General features: G+C 41.7%; 1 protein-coding gene across 1 annotated transcript in view; it reads left to right on the forward strand.

The window, feature by feature from the left end:
* The first annotated feature begins 14404 nt into the window (after window positions 1-14404).
* Window positions 14405-20104, forward strand: part of UMODL1 (uromodulin like 1) — a 48861-nt gene continuing 43161 nt past the window's right edge. The window contains exons 1-2 of the mRNA XM_083828056.1: window positions 14405-15289; window positions 18929-19171. Of these exons, the coding sequence (XP_083684182.1) occupies window positions 15211-15289; window positions 18929-19171 (322 nt within the window). The 5' untranslated portion in view covers window positions 14405-15210. The remainder of the gene's footprint in view (window positions 15290-18928; window positions 19172-20104) is intronic.

Here is a 20104-nt window from a genome sequence, read left to right on the forward strand (position 1 = left end):
GCCAAACGAAGAAAAGCTAAGCAAAACGAAGTGTTTCATGCTTTATATATATGTATATGTAAGGACTCACGCTTTTGTATGTGTTTAGCAAAGTTTATTTTCAGGAAAAAATAAATGGATTGACAGTGGGAAATTTTGCATTAGCACAATAGTTATGTTTATCGTCCTGTTTTCCTGTAAGCGTGGCTTTAGGGATCAAATTTCTTGGCAGGGAGCACTGAGAATGTAGCCTCAGTTCTCTAGGTCTGTCTATAAGTGAATCAGAGAGCACCAAAGAGCTACTCGTGCGGCGGAATATTTAGGAAGTCAGCTTGATGCCTTAATTCCTCAGCAGCAAGCAGGCAGTTTGGCCTCAAACAGCAATCTTCTGGGGTGAGAGATTACGCAGAGATGGGTAGCAATTTTTGGAGCTGCAGCAAGTGTGTTTTGTTTGTGCGTTGTTAAGACGCCAAAAAAATGTGGGGTATTACGAGTAGATTATTTTTCTCTTCAGAAGATTGCATCCAAATGTTAGAAATGATTTGCGGTAATTTCCCACTAAGCAGAAAATACAAACCCTAGGAAGCAAACCTGTTGGCTTACTGAAAAATTGCCTGCGTTTGTTTGCTTGATCAAACGGTGTCAGAAGAGTTGTGTTATTTCTATCTGGCATTTTTCAGTTTATGCAGCCTAAAAGCATTGCATTCACTGTACCTGAGGGTGCTGTTGTGTCACTAGGCTATTTCACATAGGATGTTTACCTGCTGTGACTATGACTATGACTATGTGCTATGACTACAAAATACCCATTTTATAACAATTTCTAACATCTTTAAACTTAACGTAGTGCCTTTCTATGCCCAGTAAAGACATGACCATGATACGAGTTCAGGAACTGAAACTTTCTTTCTGTCTGTGAACACAGAAATGCAGCCCTGTGACAACTGTCGGTCAGCTTTTGCAGTCTGATGGCCCGAGCAGCCTTGTTGATGTCATCGCAGTACTGATTTATTCATCACTGAATAGAAAGTTAAAGCAACATAGCAAAAATAAGCAAAGATGCTGAATTATTGATGTCTTTATGTTCATGCTACTGGTTGATTTTCTTATCGTCAGTTCTGTGCCATCAAATTACATTCCTTGTGTGATGAAATCAGAAAGGGGATTTATTCGTAAACGTTGCTTTACAGTTCTGACTGCCCGACATCTGTAGGAGGGCTGGGGAATAGGAAACGGTGCCCTGGAGGAGGCCTTTTCACATGACCTGCTTTTCTGCCTACGTGGTGCTCTTCCCCCACTTCCCCGTGGCAGTTCATTATGTATGAGACAACTATATCTGGACAACAGAGGCTGGCTGCCTCTCTGTAGAAGTATCGCGCTGCTTTGGTCGCCAGACTCTTCACCACCTGATGACTTCTTACAACATCTGCCTTGGTGCTGTCATCGGGATTAAAAAATAGGCAAAGAAACAAAATCTTTCAAACTTTTGCCCTAGCCAAACTACCCAGAGTTTTAATCCAAGTTTGAAGATCCAAGGGAGCTCCCTACACAGCTATGTCGATGGCAGGCCTCACACCACCAGTCCTCGCTTGGCCTTAGCAAGCTGGAGCCAGTGAGATGGGAACGTAGAAAGGAAGACCTCAATTCTTGAGACTGAGCTAGGGTTGTAAGGTGGTACAAATGCACGCGTACTGCACAATTCAGCCAATTTTGCTGAAAATGTGCACTTTCACCTGGCAGGTGATTGCTTTTGGGCAGACTGTAGCGAAGGCTCAGCATTCAAGTGCACGCGACATGCACTACCACGTGACATTCGGTATCTGTCTCTCTTTTTGCACAAATTAGGAAACTGAACAGAAGTACTGCTAAAGAGGATGAAGAGATGCAGAGAAATTTTTGCTTTTAGTTGGTTTTTAATTTTTTATATTGTGTTGTTAGTATTTCTGAAACGTTGTGTGTACTGCAGATAAGAGAAGATATTTTTTGAGCTATATCTGATCTGAGAAATCTTCGGCTTATGCAGGTATAAGGTATATTCTGACACTGTGTTAGAAGGTGACGGCACTTATCAGGTGGCTCATTTAAAGCACAGAAAATGCTGAGAGTCTCAAAGCGGCACAGGAGGCCCGAACTGTTGCATCTTCAGTGCCTGTGGCCATGCTTTCTCTGTTTATGGTCTCCTCATATTCCTGCAGTAGCACAGAGTAGTAGTGAAGTTGTCTTTAAATACAAAAGGGAAGTTCCCTGTTGGAGGTGAAAACACAGATTTCCCATTCGTGCGGATGACGGAGGTATCTGAAGTGGGAAAAGGTGGAGGGTGCCCTGCTGCCAGAACGGCATATGGGGTACCTGATATGCTGGCGGAGAAGATTAGTTCGGTGCTCTCCAGACTAGAGGAGGTGGTGATAGGCTGCGGTGATTTAGAGCAACTCCTAAATCCTGACATCTGTGGTTGAGGAATCTGACCCCCCAGTCTCGTCAATGGACACTGGGGTTACTGAAGGGCTGTGTTTTTTCCCATCTGTCTGCATGAAGGTGTGATGTGGAAGACGAGCTTTGTCTTCTCTCTGGCGTGCTGCTCAGCTGCCTGGATTTGTTCTATCCCCCCTTCAGCTGGACATTTTTTCATTTAAATTGGGGCTGTAAATTTAGGAATATGTGCAGGCTCTCTGCCGTGGGAACTTTTTCTCCATTGCTTCACACCTGCTGCAGACCTACGCTGTGATGAGAACTAATTTGTGGTCTTATTTTATTTATTAGTACAACGCTGACCGGGAAGAGAGAAAGTGAAAGGGGATTCTATAATTCATGACATGCTGGACTTTTGAAAGCTGATGAATTGATCTTTAGGTTATTTTGTCTCCTTAATGGACAGCGTCACTGCAGACTGGAGATTGTCCAGAACGCGTGGTACTAGGTTTGTTGGCTAGCTTTTGTGCCGGATACCCGCAGAAGGGCAGAGCTGTCTATTTTAAACTACATCTTCTGATACAATAGATAGATATAGAATTCTCCAGTGTACCTGGATAAAGCTGTAGTAACCAACACTGTCTTCTGGTTTCTGTTGGCCAAAAATTTTTGAAAGATTATAGCTAGAATTATTTTGCTGTTAAAGCTAAAATGACACACTTTCTTCCCTTATATGTTTCATCGTTCCCTCTATTTTAGGTCAGATGATTCATCCCTGCATTACTGCTTCTGCATTTCCATTGCCTTAATTGGGGCTTTCTGAGGCATTACAGTCTATATGCAATTAGCAAATGCTATTTCAAGCACCATGCAGCTTTGTCCTTTCCCTCCTACCTTCCCACTCTCATTGTCTCTGCTTTCCCTAATTTCCCCCTTCACCAAGACCAGCCCCTCCGTCCAAGTGTGTACCAACAGAGGTTGCTTGTGTGTACAGTAATTAAAAACTGGGCTCAGCCTAATTGCATCTCCATATGTTAGTTGGCTGCAACTGGTGGGTATGGAAAGGCAGTTGCAAGTGCTCTAGCTAACCAGAGCTTGACAAATTAGCTCCTGCCAGAGAAGCTGAAAAGTCTGGCTGGAAATGTGTTTGCAGCCAGTGGCAAACAAAACAAAACACCACTAAAAAGGGTGAATGTTAAAGTGTTTAATATTTTAAAATGCCATATATGACGCCAAATGGTTAATAAATTTATGTTCAAAGATGACAAATGCATTTACATTTTTAAGAAAGTGTTTGAAAATGAAGTCATTTGTCATTGTAACTTACACAGAACTCTGGGTTTTTAAAATTCTGAAGCAGAAGAGGACTATTACAATCGTATAGCATATGCCCGCGTGCAAGCAGTCCATTAACCCTGTACTGAATTTATAGCTTCTGGTAGAGCTTTACCCTTCCTATTTGCCTGAAAGACCAGATCCTTTCAACATCATCATCTCTTCGATTAACAAAAAATTAGGAGCGTTTCCTCTGAAAATGTGCTAAGCAAAAAAGGTAATTGATATAACAACAAAAAACTATAGCAGGTTCCCAGGACTGGAAGCTGTAACTTGCGGAAAGCAGAACTGCAGGGTTATTTTAGCAGTGATGGTTATTAGCTACTGGAGGAAGTTGCTGAGGGTTATGGTGGCTTCACTGCCATCAAGACCGGATTCCTGCCGGAAAGTTGTGCTGTAGCTCATGGCCGTGCCTGGTGCATTCCTGTAGCGAGTGCTCCAGTGATGGTGTGTCCGGAGCATGCAGGAACTCTTTGGCATGGAAATGGCCCTCACACATCTCCTTGAAGCTCTGAATGGGGCAGTTTGAAGGTCAACACCACATGGGCATAACCAAACTCTTAATCCCCATTAAACTGCGTGCTGATTGATATCACTTCATTGCTACAGATTTTAATGAACAACAGGGATTAATTTCTGTTTTATAATCCGCTGAAGTTTCTGGACATCTGTTTACTTTCAAGTATGGGCTTGTTGGAATACAACCTAGGCAAAACTTTTCATTGTGTCACTGATGGATGACCTAAAAATAATAAATTCGCGGCATTCTCTCAAGATATAGCAATCATTTCCTGTTGCCTGGCAATATCCCCAGCACTGAATACAGAACTGGGAATTTATTTTATGATGCTGTGCAGAAAAATTTGTTTACAGTTTTCCACTGTAGTTCCCCCAAGAGGAAGAACCCATGGCTCATACAGAGAGAGCAAATGTTAATGACACTTTGGCACATTTATGACCAAGTTTCTGTTCCTCTTTCTGTATTTCCATAAATATTTACTGAAAGACAACCTTGTGTTTTCTCAAACTTATCCCGCTTATTTTCAGTGGGGATTACTTTGAACTTATTTAAAATAGAATTTGAAATTATTGTAATATAATTTAAATTTTAGTTTGTTTTTAAGTACTCCCTTTAAACAATCCTGTCTTCACGTGGCATGCAAAAATATTTTGCCTTTTCTTCAAGGAGGACTAAGGATTTTTCTTATGTTTGTCTAGATGACATTTTGTTACCCATACAGTATACGAGATTTGGTTTAAAGGGAACCTCTTACACCCATGGTGCAGTATGCTTGGTAGAAGAAAGCAAAGACCCAATCCCATAGTAGGTTTCAGGCAAGTAACCTGCTGCATACCCCTGAACACCAATAGTTTTTGCCATTACTTGTAGGACAGGGACATTTTTGTGACTGAATTCAGCCCCCAACAACATAAAAGTTAAGTTGAATCTCTTTGCCATCTTGAAATATACTGATAAGAGGTGGACAACCAGGAAGCCCTCCTGGCTTCTTGGACTTCTTGGGTTAATTTTTTCCTATGACCTGGGTTACACCCAGCGTACGCCTTCATTCTGCATTTTTTGGGAATACATTAACGTTGGAAATAGGCTTATATGAACTGACTCTTATAAGAAAGTCACAAAATAAATCATTCAGAGTCATTCTGATGACAGCCACAGTGGGCATATTACACATTTAGAAAGCAACTGCATGCTTAAATCAACAGTTTCAAATAGTTTGAGTTTCTTCTCGTTGTCAGTATTGCATGATTTGTGCAACCCCTCTGATAACAGTAAACCCCCAAATTTCCTTTTATGGTAAATTCTATCGGAGCAGATCCTGCTGTTGATGCTGATCAAAATTGTGTTTAGCTGGTGATGAGCTCAGCTGAGCAAGTGAGATTTTGTTCTTGTTTTTCTTTTGTTTACATGGTAACTGTCTCTTTCCTTTTCCCATACAAATAAATGTCATGCAGCATAGCTGAGATGTGCTGCCTTTTTTTTTTAACCTATTTATTTTTTTGCCAGAAGTTGCTAATAATTGAATCACTTGAACACTGAAGTTTGGAGGCAAGACTTTTCAACATAAAAAATGCAAATATCCTACAGGATGAACCTTGTGGCATGTCAAGACCACCCCTATTATACTACCTCCTAAAAGTAATGAATTCTTTCTCTCCTATGGGAAAGATGATTAGGTTGCCCAAATCATCGAAATCTTCTGTTTGAGTCACAGATTTTTTGCACCATCTCAATGGTTTTAAACATAACCTCAGCTGTAGCTTCTTTTTGCAGGACAGGATAATTGAGACATCAGATTGAACCTAAATCAGCCAAATGCTTTTTGAAGAGAACAGATTTTGAATGGATGCTCGAGCATGCAAAAACAAAATACGTTTCATTTGTTTTCATAGCAGCTAATTGCATAATGTGATTTAGTTTGAATGCAGAGAGCTGGAAAGAATAAACAAGTTAATAAGGTGCTATGGGACTTGCCTTTATGGAGTGCATGTAAAGACTTGTTAAGGACAGAGGCTGAAACTAAACTGATAGATAAAAGCTTCTACAGGGTGTTTACAACATCCAGCCCAAGAATCCAAGGTGCAGGGAGCCATTCCCCTACCCACTGATTGCACACAATTGCCAGAGACTAATGCAAGCCATCATTTCTTTTATTTTTTTCTCCTTTGTCTCTGTCACATCTGGTCCTTCCTTGTCACAATTGCTTTCTGTATAAATTGTGATCCTTAAAGAGTGTAATCATGGTTGAAAAATGTTCCAACAGACCGATACAGTTCCATCTTTTTAATTTAAATATCAACACGGTTGAATCAAATAGAATTGCCCTTGTGATGGTTATGTCACGGTATGTGTATACACACATATATACATATACATGTACCTGTCTGAATGTGTTTGTATATACACATACTTGCACATATATTGCTCTGTGCATATAAATAGATATGTCTATACAAATAAATGTATACAATGGCAAAGATGACAAGGAAAAATAAAAACATTCATCTATATTTACTATTCAGACTGATAGGAATGTAAAAAAGGAAAGATGGAAGAGGATCTAATAGTAAATGAGATTAAAATAAACCCTTCTGCTTGGAGAATCATTAGTGCTGTTTGTAGGTATGCAGAAAAGATTTTTGTAAGTGGACATTGAGTTATGTTCATAACTATTACCCTTTTGGGAAAACAGTCCTCCCACATTTATTTTTAGACAACTCTAGATTGAAAAGCAGCCCATTTTGTTGGGGACTAGTTGGTTGCACAATGTTGGCTCACGACTCTTCAAAATTCAGATGTTTGCTTTTAAAAAAGAAGATAGACTTTTCATTTTTGTACTTGGCACATCAAAAAAGAAAGGGGATATCAATATTGTTGGAAGTTGCCTTTACCTGCTCTTGATATGTCTCCCTTGGAAGATGTTTCAACGTCTTAAAGGCAGAAATGTTCTGACTATTCCTCCTTTTTCTGCCCCAAGGATCTGAGAATTACACAGAGCCTGTTATTCTTGGTCTACATCACCCTTGGGTCAAACAAAACTCCAGGCAATTTGATGAGCTTTAGACCGCTTTCTGTCACTCACTGTAGCTTATCAGAATGCAAAACTACTTCAGCCATGACGTTTTTGACATGGGGATGGTGCTTTAGTTGTGGACCATACGATAAATGCATTTTTACTGAGCCCTTGTTATCATAAAGATGTACTTGTCACAGTGAGGGTATTTTCCTGTCCCCACAGCATGAGGTTTCTACTTTGCAGGTATGGATATGTACCACATCCTGGGAGAGGCATCCGATTCCAGCAATGACATCAGGGTGATTTTCTCAAGCTGTTGATTAAGGGCCTGCCCATCTGCTGCTGTTTATAAGCCCTTGGGACTCGTCACATGAACATTTCCAGTGCCCAAAGTTGTGTTAAGAATTCTTGTCCCTCTCGCTTCTGGGAGCACAAGGTCTGTCAAAAAGCGGATCTCTTGCAAGCAGGGAATCACATTGCTCTCCAATGTTTTTCCTCTTTGTTGCTTGATCAGAATCAGAGGAATACAGGCAAAGCAAGCATTTACTGTTGTCATCAGCCTAGCTTTTGCTTTCTTAAATCCTTTGCATCTAAGGCATAGATATTTTGTAGGCCATTATAGAGCCTTTTCTGACTTTGCCAGAGGGCCCTGGTCCATCCATCCCACCAGGTCTCTGAGAAGCGAAGAACAGCAAACTAAATGAAAATGTGCTGGATACGGTCCTACCTCATTCGCCTCCCACTTTTTAAGAAGTGCATGTGCATTTTTTGTCTCTCACTAAAGTGATGCACTTGATATCAGCAGTACTATGTTTCTGAGGAGACCGAGGAGACCAGCACACTGCTGACTTCCACTTTCCAATGAGAATTTGAGGATTTAGGTCTGTTCATGAGCTCTGGCTCTTGAGAAGAACAATATTCAGTACCTTTTAGAGTATGTTAGAAATTAATTGCAAAGATGAAGGGCGATATAATATGATGTGTGCTGGTATTTACATTTGGCATTTTGAATGATAAACCAATATTAATCATGTTATCATCCTTCAGTGGTAGCATTGTCACTATTATATCTGTAAACCGAAAGCCTTATCAGTTTCAGCAGCAAATAACAAAGAAAATACTCCCTGCCCCAGAGCACTTGCAATCCAAATATCACAAAAGACAGGGTTACATGCCTCCTTAACCAAAGCCAGATGTTTAATTTCAAGGAGGGAATTAAAATTTATTTTCACTAGGGAATTTTTCTCAAGCAGAAGGTCAGCATGGGAGAAAGCACGCAGGAAGTTTCCCTACTGGCATTTGCGCTAATTAAGGGTGCAGAACAGATTCAGTAAATAACCCACTGTTTTCACAAGCCAATAAACATTTTGAAAAGCATCTCCTTTTGAGCTTTAAATATCAGAAAATAAACGTGATTTATTTATTTTCAGTTAAATAAAGTTAAATATTTTTAGCTGGGGTTTTTGTGGCCTGAAAAGTGGAAGGATGGAAAAGTCAGAACAATTTTCCTCCTATTTTACAATGCATGACCACATCTTTCACTTCACCTGAGAATGCCAAAAGCCAGTTTGAAGCCTCTTTGTGCTCTGAACATTGAACTTCAGATCACCTCCTTGCCAGGCATCTCTCCTTTATCTTGATTATGTTTGCAGAGAAGGCGGTTGATTGCTTCTGTCTTTTATGGACTACCAAGCCTGTGATGCAATATTATCTTTTTCCAAGCCAGCATTTTGATTTCTGCTTCCCTTTCAGCACTATGGTATAGTAGGGAAACTGCAAATGTTTGTGACAGCAGTTCAGGCTGTGAGGAGGTCGGGATGATTTTCCTTTCAGTACCTGGGGAAACAGACAGTGCTGCCAAACTGGGACAGGGGCTGCATGGAGGAGGAGGAGGAGGAAAAACAAGACGTTTCCTGGCATCAGAAGTGGAAAGGTCAGAGATGAGAAAATAAGCTGCAAGGGAGCGTGGTTCTTCCCCAGGATAATGGGAAACTCCTGCTGAAGGAAGGAGGCTCCCTTCTGCCCGCACAGAGCCTTGCAAAGTGTCCCCCTTGCTTGACGTCTGGGGCTTAGTATTAGGTTCCCACCCTTCTGCTACTTAATTCACAGGTATTGACGGAATAAACCTCATTAGCATGCTGGAAAACACGGTGCCAGCTGGAGCTTTGTCACACTGTTTAAGCAAAAGCCTGAACTCAACAGATGCTTCGGATGACAGAAGTCATTTGGTGGGCGAAACTGTGGCAAATGTATACGCGTCAAAATGCAGAGTCAGAGCAGGATGCTAATAGCCTCCTGCTGAGCAATTCAGAGGGATTTTTAGCCCAGCAGTGCCTTCTGGGCAAGCCTGGAGATTTGGCTTGGCTCTAACAGGCACCTGGCACAGTGGCTCTTACAGGTCTGTAAGACATAGTCTGCTTAGACTGCATAGTGGGGAGGGGATGAGCAAGGGCGCGGAAAAAAAACACAGCTCCTTTGATTTTAATCACACTGATGATTTAGTATCAATCTCAAAACACAAGTTTCAAAAACAACAGCTACACTTGACAGAAGGCCAGGATTTTATTAAAAAAAAATAAAAGAGAAAAGAAGAAAGAAAAGCATTTCTTCACTGGATACAGTGAGATCTGTGAAACTACTGGGGATTTTTGTGTTTGTTTAGATTCCCTCAGAGACACAGATCTGTAGTCATAGCTTGTCTGGTCATTTTGGCACAAATATTAACTCTCTTATTCTTTTTCTTGCAACCCAAGCTTCTGTTCTGTGTTGGTTTTAATAATTTTTTTTCTGCCTGTTTGAAAAACCTATCCCCTCTAGCTCCTTTATACTTAGTAATTAGGGATGATCACACTTAATGGAATTAACAAGGGGAGAAAAAAAAAAAAGAAATGCTATGCCTCCCCAAAACTACTTACTGTGTTCCTTCTTCTAAACAACTATATTCAAGGGTCTGTATCTTCTAAGCAAGTTAAAGTGTGCTGTTTTCTTGCAGACCTTTCTTGAAGTCCATACTCGGTGTCTACACAGTAGGCGAGGGTGCCATAATTTGCCCCGTTTGTCTATGAAGGTTCCCTTAGTTCAGTGTTTCTGCTTGAAAAGTCTCCTCTTCCTTCATGAGCTTCTCTGTTTTTAATTGACTCGCTCAGCACCACACAGAAACAATTTCCCTTTAGGTCCTTCAAAGTGAGATGTTTTCTGTAAGTGTTTAGTGCATCAATGAAAGGTCTTCTACAAATTGTGAAACGTTTTCTAGGGTTTGGATTACAGATTGGTTTGTGCAAGAAGTTAGATAAATCTCTCATCAGAAGCATGTAGTTGGTTTTGTATATACGTCCCTTAGCTGTAAGCAAGATCATGTGTTGATTAAAAAAGGGAAGTGGATTGTATATTTTGGCCACTTTATTTTGCGCTTCAGACCTGCTTAACAGAAGCAGGTTTTGTGTGTGTGTGTGTAAGAGACGGATTCGTGAAGTATCTGTCAGTGGAGTGCACAGCCCTCTGTCCTTCCCACCTGTATCCCGCCTGCGTGTCGGATGGGCTTTGGAGGTTTAGGAAGTGGGAAGTCATCCTTCTTCCAGGAGGAGCAGCAGGTGCTCTCTGTCAAAAAGGAGTTAGAGTTAGCCACCTCAGCAAAACTGGTGAAGCCTGGCCACATCCATGGGCTGGTGGCTGGTCTTTGCATGACGTTACTTTCTTGAGCCCCATGAAGCCAGGTCAGCAAAGAAGAACGGGATTGGTGTCACGGCTGTGTTCCTGGCTCCTTGCTGCAGGGGATGGTGTTTCGGTCAGCAGGACAGAGAGGAGAGCCTCTGGTTGCATGGTACAGGCCTTACTCTTGGCTGAACGGGGCCTCCGGGCAGACTTGGCCCATGTAGTGCATGGAGATGCTGAGCAGGAGAGACCTTCTGACTTCTCTTCCAGCTGAGCCTTCAAGTGCGATACCTGCCACCCAGACTGCTTGCTTTCGAAAATGCCTGTTTTTAGAGTTGTAAACAAGCACACCATGAAACGTCTTCAGTGGGATGTGCTTCCCTGCAGCACTGCTAAGCCATGTATGAAGTATGACCAGCCCTCACATCTGGTACCAGTCTCGGTGTCGGGAACGGGACCACACGATTAAAGCATGGGAGGAAACAAGAGCTTCTCTGTGCTGAGATTGCACAATCGGCGCTCAGTCGGAGGAGCAAGGCCAGGCAGAGGTTCAGCATGACCTCCGCCTGACTCATATTTTTTCCTGCTGTTACCAATAAGAGCTTTTTCCTCATGAGTCACTTTAAAACATTTTGTGCACATTCAGGGAAAAAACACAACCCGAAGATTTTCCTGAGGAACAGTCTGTCGGTAAGGCAGAACGAATCACTGAATGCAGTCAGGGGCTGCTCTGTCTGCACAGCTGAGCTAATTAACTCTTAGGGCTTCCAGTGAATGGTTTTTTGCTGTCGTTTGTGAATGTCCTTTTGTTTTTAGTGCATTTGTCTCCAAAACACATCAGTGAAATAAGCAAGTGTTACTATTCCACTTTTTGGATGTGTCTGAAGCTTGTGGAACCAAGGACCCCTTCAAAAAGCTGCCAGGTTGTTGTCCACCCTCACATAGGCCTGGCATATACTGGCAAAATAGTGCTTTTCCTATTCTTATTTATTTTTTCATTTATTTTCAGATAATGTAAGCAAAAACATATCTATAGTATTGTAGCCACGGCTTCCACAGGGTGTGAAATGTTGGACTTTCTGCCTCTCCCCATGTCTTCATTGCACTGGCAAGTTTGACCCGTGGGACTGCTCGTGGCCACACACGAGGTGGGTGGCAGGGAGCTGAGGTCTCTCAAATCCCAGACCAGTGTTTTATCTCTGAGAGCCAAGTAGTTCAGATGTCTGAGAAGTACAGTCCTCTGTCAGGACCAGACATAAAGGTGTCCATAGTATGCACTGAATTTCAGAAAACTGAACAAGTTTGTATGATGATGATGATGAGTGATTTATTTTGTTTCGCCTTAAACTGCATAAAAGTTTCTTCTGGCTAAGTCATCCCATTGTTCTCTTCTACCATCTTTTGGCCTTGCTGGCCACCAGTTTTGACAACTGAAGACTTGAAGGCTATAAAGTTCCTGCAGGCTTCACAAAGATCAGGAGCAGAGAAGAGGAAGGAAGCCTTCACAATGACAACTTAGGGAAAAACTGTGGTTTGAGCTCAGCCCTTACTAAACATCTGAAATGTCACAGCATGATTTCACCTCCATGCACCTGACCTGAGTGGGTTTATTGCCACACCGAGGTCCTCGGGACTGGTGGCACCTCCATCCATTCCCTCTGTCTGCTGTGGCCATAGTCTGGACTTTCTCAGACCGACAGATATAATCAGATTGAAGTGACGGCAGCCTGGAAGAGGTATCTGGGAAAAATTTACTGACAGCTGATTTTAAGAGGTCAGGCTGAATGATTTAATGGCTCTCAAGCTTTAGGTTCTGTACACGTATGGGAAGACATGCTGGTTTCTGGAGCACGCTTTTTCAGCAGCTTTTGTTAGATTCCCATGGAACCAAAACCGATGCGTGGTTAGATTCCCATGGAACCCAAATGCATAGTCCTGCTTCCTGCATGCAAGCCAGTCTGTCTTGAAACGTCCTGACTGTTTTGGGTATCTGATATAGTGATTACTTCATAGACAAAACAACGCAAAGCAAAAAGAAATGTTCCAGCAACTGACCTTTCTGTGTCAAACTTGTGGCTTAAAGAAGATCGGGATCTTTAAGTGACTAAATAAGTCAAAAGTGTATGTCTCTAAAGAAATAAATGCCTAAGAAGTGTGGTAACAAAGCCCGCCCTCAGCAACAATATTATACAGTTCAGGAGAGTCAAATCCTGTCCCATCTCTAAACATCTGCTTCTTGCATGGATTTTACATGGCTTTTTGAAAATGGCTGTATAGATAGAGGATGTGTGCTTCTTTGACTGAGTGGTGTCTTCCGACACCTGCATGGCTGAGAAATGAAGTTGTTGAGTGCCTAAATGGTTGTAATGCTGAAGAAACAATGCATATACATATCAGACCCTCAAAGAATCTGAAAATGACAAGATCATTGCTGGATATGTCTTTTGTATCCATTTCTTACTTAGATTAAACACCCACTGACTTTACTTACAGTTTTGTTTGAAAAGGCGTTTCTGCATGTCAGCGCAGGAACCATTTCATTCACTCCTGCAAATGAAGTTGCAACTTGCTGTTGGTTACCTCCCCGAGTACAAGCCTGCTACAGCTGCCAGCCCTAAGGCCGAGCTGTGGCTATGCAAAGTTGGATCCATGTTTTCTAAAAATCCTAAAGCTGAGCACGTACCTAAATACTCTAGATCGGAGATGTTAGTCTTTTATTGCAAATTGGAGGATTATCTGCAGTCATGGAAGTCCTCAGTGCTGAAGATGGTAACATTTGTTTTACAGCTACCTCTGAAAGCAGCATCTGTTTAAGACATATGGCAGCCTATCCAGCAATTTAGGATTCTAAGTGGGAGACCCCAGTGCAATCCAATTCAGATGTCAGCCTGGAATTACCCATATTTGAATTTAGCCAGGATGTAAGCTTCTTGCAGAAAGTGCCAAGTCATTTCTAAGTAATGCAAATCTTTTTTATTTGTTAGTGCTAGCTGAAAATTTTCAATCAAGATTATTTATTTTATTTTATCTGTGGGATTTTTGAGTCAAATGAATCTTTTGTAAAGCCTACAGCCAGAGTCTCCCCGCTGCCTCCCTGGGCTAAAAGGAGATATAAATGGTACACCTGGGACCTGCAGCCCAGCTAGACATCCTAGTGCAGGCAGGAGAAAGGGTGCTAAGATACACATTGTCCTCAGGCTTAGCAGCAATATTTCGAAACCAATATATACTTATTTGGTTGTAATGTTCTCCTATGCCTGTTTTGCAATTTTCACCAAACCCGTTTTTCAGTTGAGGGCCCTGACTGTCCCGCCTTGCGAGTGCTGAAAAGGTGATTGCCTGGCAGTATTTTATAGAAGTGATATTACTGATACTCTGGACATATAGAAATGAAAGAATTTGTGGTTCTAGCTCCCTTACATATGGCTTTTTTATGCACATGAAATTGCCTATGGTGCTGTTATCTGTATTTAAGTACTGATCTGAACATATTACATCAGCTCAAAGAACCGTACCTGTGACTTTCCATACCTCATTGTCAGCTCCTAATAAAATAGCATGTTGGGTTTAGTCCTTTACTGTGTATAAGCCAAGTTAGTTGCACTGAAGTTATTATCCTGCATTGTAAAGCCACAGACACATTCCTCTTGGGAGCCTGCCTTTGTGATTTACATGAAGAAAAGAAAGGGGTTTTGGTTTCTCAAGCGTACTGACTCATGCCCTCTCTACTAGGCATTCTCATTTGGCTAGCACTGCTCTAGCTTATGTGGTGCTGAAATTGCAATGAAACGAAGAGCAAACTGAGAACAGACAGTGAAACAGCATAAATTCAGGAAAATCACTGACAGAGACATTGTACAGATCTTCAAGACCTAAAAGCAATATCACCTGATGTGTGAACAGAAAAAAAATTCATGGCACATATATCTGACAGCTGAGGTACGTAAACGTATCTCCTAGCTGTCAGGTATCCAAGGTGAAGAGGGAATAAGTGCTCTGAGGGATAACCATGGATTAAACCAGGAATTTTGAAATGCCTTGCTCTCAAAGTGATGCAGAGAGGTGAAGCCAGGCAGGCAGAAGAAACAGGTTCCCAGGGGAGAGCACGAACAAGAGAGAAGCGGTGAAATTCCCACTGGAGTCCCTTTGTTTCTGCTGCTAGTAGCTATCACCCACCTGCAGAAGGAGAACAAACAGAGCACAGTTTCCCTTGATCCGAAAGCCTGAAATTGGGGAGGATTGAGCTGGACTGCCCTGCGAACGAAGCAGTAAGAAGGGCTCATCCCGGCCAGGCGACACCATGGCCAGGGTCCTTCCTCTGGTTGCTGTTCTCATCTTCTGGGCAGCCATGCAGCAGGGATGGGGAAATGAAATCACAGGTGAGTGATGCAAACCTGTGCAGAAGACCATCTGTAGGACAGTTTGGGTTGGGTGTGGGATATCTCCTTATCTGAAAAAAATAAAATAGTGGCCCTCTCTGAAGAGCTGGCAACATCGCAGTGACCGTTTAAGAAGTCTCTGTTGACAATTAACCAAACAAATCCTCACCAAGTCAAAACACAGCTTTTGCGACCAAATCCTAGTCTTCAGGCAAAAGCCTTGCCTTTTCCTCTGTGCCACAGGTAAAAGAGTAGGATTGCTGCTTTACGTTCAGGAATGTGCACATTTTAATGAGAATTGTCTTCAAAATAAACTTTTGGAGGAAATTAATGTGGCAAATTACATGGCAAATTCTGAGAGAGGCATAAAATGAGACCATTGGTGACGTGCTTAACTTTCATCTATGTTGTAGGCTGTAATTTTGAAAAAAACAAACTAATCCAGTTGCCGGGTTTTAACTGCTATATTAAATCCTAAATTGTTCTTAATTTCTGGTTTGATTTATTTAGATGAAAAAAGATTGTGATTTTTTGGCTGGATTTTATTGCATTTTTTTAATTAAGTGGTTTTGTGAGTCTCAGTTAAAATCAAAACCATATTTTTAAAAGCTTTGCAAACTTTTCTGTTATTCTGTCAAAGCCACATTTTAAAAAGCTGTTGCTAGAGGTTGGGAGTCAGCAGAACCCCTGTTCTGCTGCTGCTTCAAGTCAGTGGCTCTGATTTTAGAAAGAGTTTGAAATGACCAGAGAAATTGGATTCTCAACCCATTTTTTTCTCCACGTTTCAGAGCCTCTGCTTTTTAAAGCTGCATTTGAATCTGCCTTCTGTGAGCCTGTTCCAAGAGCTTACTTTTGAGGTTATGGCAAAGCAGGAGAGGGGCTCGTTGCTGGCTCTTGCTGTCCTCCAGTGAAAGATTTTGCAGATTTCAGCTCACAGCGACATTTCTGGCCCTTGAGCAGCTCTTGTGAGGTTTCCAGAATTGCAACTAAGTCTGTGGTATAAAAGCTGTCTTTTTTATTATTTTATTTATTTATTTATTTATATTGCTCAATTTTTGATCCTGCTCTCAGGTTCTGGCTCTGCTCTGGGTTCGACTTTCAGTCCTGAGCAGCCTGCTCCTAACACAGGCTTCCCTTGCAGCCTTTCTCCTGAATATCTGTTTCTATTAACAAAGTAGGTTGTTTGATGGTTTTTCTTCTTGCTTAACTTAATAAAATTAATACTTTTTCCTGCCAGTGCTGAAAGCTGGTGATTGCTAAGATAAAAACTTGAAGCCCAGAGATGACTAACATAGCACTGCCAATGGCAGGGGACTCCCGTCTTCTGCTTTGCTCTTAACTTCAGCTATGTGCTGCTGGAAAAAGCAGCCAGTGTTGTTTGATTCTGCTTGAGAGTGCCATAATCCCATAGATGGGGGCTAATGAGAACTGACAGCCAATTTGCTAAGGAGCCCAAATTGATCTAAGCCACATTGCTCAGCAGGAAACTGCTGTCAGCAAATAATTGAATGCTGTGAGTGCCAAAACTTATTTTAAACTGGATCGAAGTGGCGGGTAATGGTAAGGTTGGTGGTGCTGCACCTTCTCCTGTCACCTTCAGTCTAACCTCTTCCAGGAGGATATCTTTCTGTACCATCATAGCCATGTCTCAGACCTTCTCTTTTGGCTTTGGCAGCCTCATTCCATAGCTAGTATCAATGTTTAAGTATGAAATATGATTTCATATCTGCTCTGACAGCTGTAGCTTCTAATTATAAACTGTGTCTAATTCTATACCATTTTATTCTCAGTTTCATACCTGTATTTATGTTGCACATTACTGTAAAGCCTAAGCCAGCTCAGCTGACTCTGGAATTTTTAGCTTTCCAATGCTATGCCTTTGCTGCAGCCTCAGCTCTGCACTGACAACACGGGTCTCCAGTGCTCTCCTTACGCAGCTGCTTGTGCCTTGTATAAAGTGGTAATCAACCGCATGCATTGAATAAGGAAGAACAGTCCTTGATCTGTGATTTCTGCTCCCAAGCCCAGATTTTTTCTCTTTTCCCCTCTCCCTGAGGGAAGTCCTAAATTCAGCTGGGGAGGAAGGCTGTGGCTGGATATGGGCTTTCATGATCAGACCTCTGTCTTCCTTCCAGGAGGAAGGCCTTCTGAGTCACTTGGTGAAACCAGCTTGAGGGACATTTTGTGGTCTATGGCATCTGTCCCATGACTTCTGCTGGACTGTCCTTGCACTGCACATACACCATCCTGTTCTACGCTCTTTTACCTGTCCTGTTCTAATTGTACATATATCATTTGTTTATCTGGAAAGCTAAACATGAAAGCTAATTCCTAAGAACCTGAATAACTTTTCTGTTTCTTTGTTCAAATTGGTTTTCCACATTTCATCTTCTCTGGCAAGAGATAAGCTGTACAAATAATATAAGCCATAAATGCTTTCATTTTATGCCTGTTGTGTATGCTATGTTAGCTTCAGTCAGTGTGTTGACTGGCCCTGGTCCCCTAAGAGCTCTCAGAAATAACAATCCTACCATACTTGAATCTCTGCAGCTAAATCGTATTTATCCCTATTAAAGTATCTTTTGCTTTGTCTCAAGGATGATAAAGGCCTTTTTAATTCTATCCCATCTCCTTCCCAAATGGGACACAGGGTGACTCAGCCCTATGGCTCGTGTAACATCTTATTAAGGGACAGCCTAATGTCTGTAAGATGACTGTAGGTTGCTCAATGCTAATTCAACCCTATCTGTGGTGGTGTTTTCTTTTTACTGCTCCTGCTCAAGTACTTCAATTGTAAGTAAAGCATGTAAGAAATCTAACTTTAATACTCCTCACGGCCTGTTTCAGAACCTCAGAAATTGAGTCGCATTCTCAGACCCATGTGAAATTATGTAGTTAATGAACTTATCTCTAACTTCATTTACATCGAAGTTGAGGAACCACAGCAGCTCTCAGAGGACCTGGTCTAATACTGTCTACTACAAATGCAGACAGGCAACACAGAAGCTCCAGGAATACCTTTTGTCTCAGATACCTGAAAGTCCTCCCCAGTGATGTATGAGCACACAATTTTAGCCTAGGGCGGTGTCTGAAGGATGTCTTATTCCAGACATCTCCCGTGACTCATCTGCCCACGAGTTGCTCACCCTTCGTTCCAGTTATAGTCAGCGCAGCCAGATGAACCCTTCAGCAGCATGAGCCTGGAGTGGACATCTAAAATGCTTGGTTGACTGTGCTCTGGAAGTGCCTATTCTGCTCCACTGTTAATTTCTATTAATGTGTATTAATTTACTTTACACATACTTGAGTTAAATTGGCCTTTTTCTGCTTTGTACCTGAAGGCCCTGAGAGCTCTTTGAATTTTCTGCCAATATGGATCGTTTTATGACTGAAATGATTCCCATGACAAGCAGTCACTACTAATTTTTTCTTCTGTCCATTTTCTTAAGTGACATTCTTCCTAGCATTAGCCTCCCTGGAAGTCATTCGTCTGTGTTGATTCTGTCACTGCTTTCTCATAACAGCATATTTAACTAGATACTGCAGGGAACTTATGCTGTGGGCTGACAAGTTATTACTGATCCCTCTCTTTCCTGTTTATTATTATTATTATTATTATTATTATTATTTTTCTTCTAGAAAAAGGCCTCTCTTTGCTAGGCTATCATCTGTGCAACTATAGCCTGACCAAAAATGTGTTTAAGATGGTTGCCTACCAAAAGTCCTATGAGAAGAACACTCCCTGTGGTGGATGGATCCCCTGGATGGTATGTCCCCGGACATACTATAAAACACAGTATCATACAGTTGAAGTCCCTGAGATCATCAACCTTACAGATTGCTGTGAAGGATATGAACAAGTTGGACTCTACTGCTCTTTAGGTAAGTTTTAGTCAGATTAATAGTTAATACAAAAGCTTCTGCTAGAAGAGGATTCACGTAAACTGAGACATGTAAAGGCTTAGTTCAGTGCTGGGCAATATGTTCCTGTTCACTGAAATCAGTGAGTCTGCAAAAATCCACAATAAACTCAGTCTAATATGGGAAAGAGTAAACGTGAAACGCTAATGTTCCTGGTTCTTCCCGTTTGCCAACCTTATTCACAAATTCCTGGCCAGTTCCAGGTGACCAAGAAGAAAGCACTTGCTTGTTATCCCTAGAAGGGCTTATTACTTGTCCTGGTTCAGGCCAAAATCTGTGGCCAGGTGGGATAACCCATGCAGCCTTGCTGTGCTGTGTCTGCTGTCAGTGTGCTTGCATCTACTCTAGGAGCTTTCTTCTCAAAAGCAATTTAGGATGTATTTACGATAATATTTCCTCTGATTTGGAGCAAGGTCATTTCCCAGGCTTCTAGCTCAATTTTGGTGTTAATTTCAAACAACCTGTGGCCTTGGGCAAGATGGTACCAACTGTTTTCCTATCAAAGCTACATTAGGGCCCATTTTCGCAGGTGCTTCTTTGGTTATCTAGGGCTATGTTGTTGAAAGTAGTGAACCTTTTAGTGGATCTGATCTAACTTCTGAGTTATAACAAGAGCCTACCTGGGAATCATCTTTGACTCAAGATGGAAGTTATTCTGACTTCCCAATTCAGAACTAGCAGGTGTCAACAAGAAATTCCTAATTTTTAGCAAGACTTGTGTCACAGGTGGAAGGAATTCCTTGAGGAAAATGGGTTTCCAAAAAGTTTTCAAAGGGTTCCTGTGACAAAGTCCCAATGGGTACTGGTCTACCCAAGTAAGTTTGGTATAAACTGATAAGATTTCAACAGCATTAAAATGGAGCGGAAACTGCTGTGAATCCTTTTTGATAAAAG

Source organism: Anser anser, assembly GCF_964211835.1.
Source record: "Anser anser genome assembly, chromosome: 1".
Classification (NCBI taxonomy): domain Eukaryota; kingdom Metazoa; phylum Chordata; class Aves; order Anseriformes; family Anatidae; genus Anser; species Anser anser.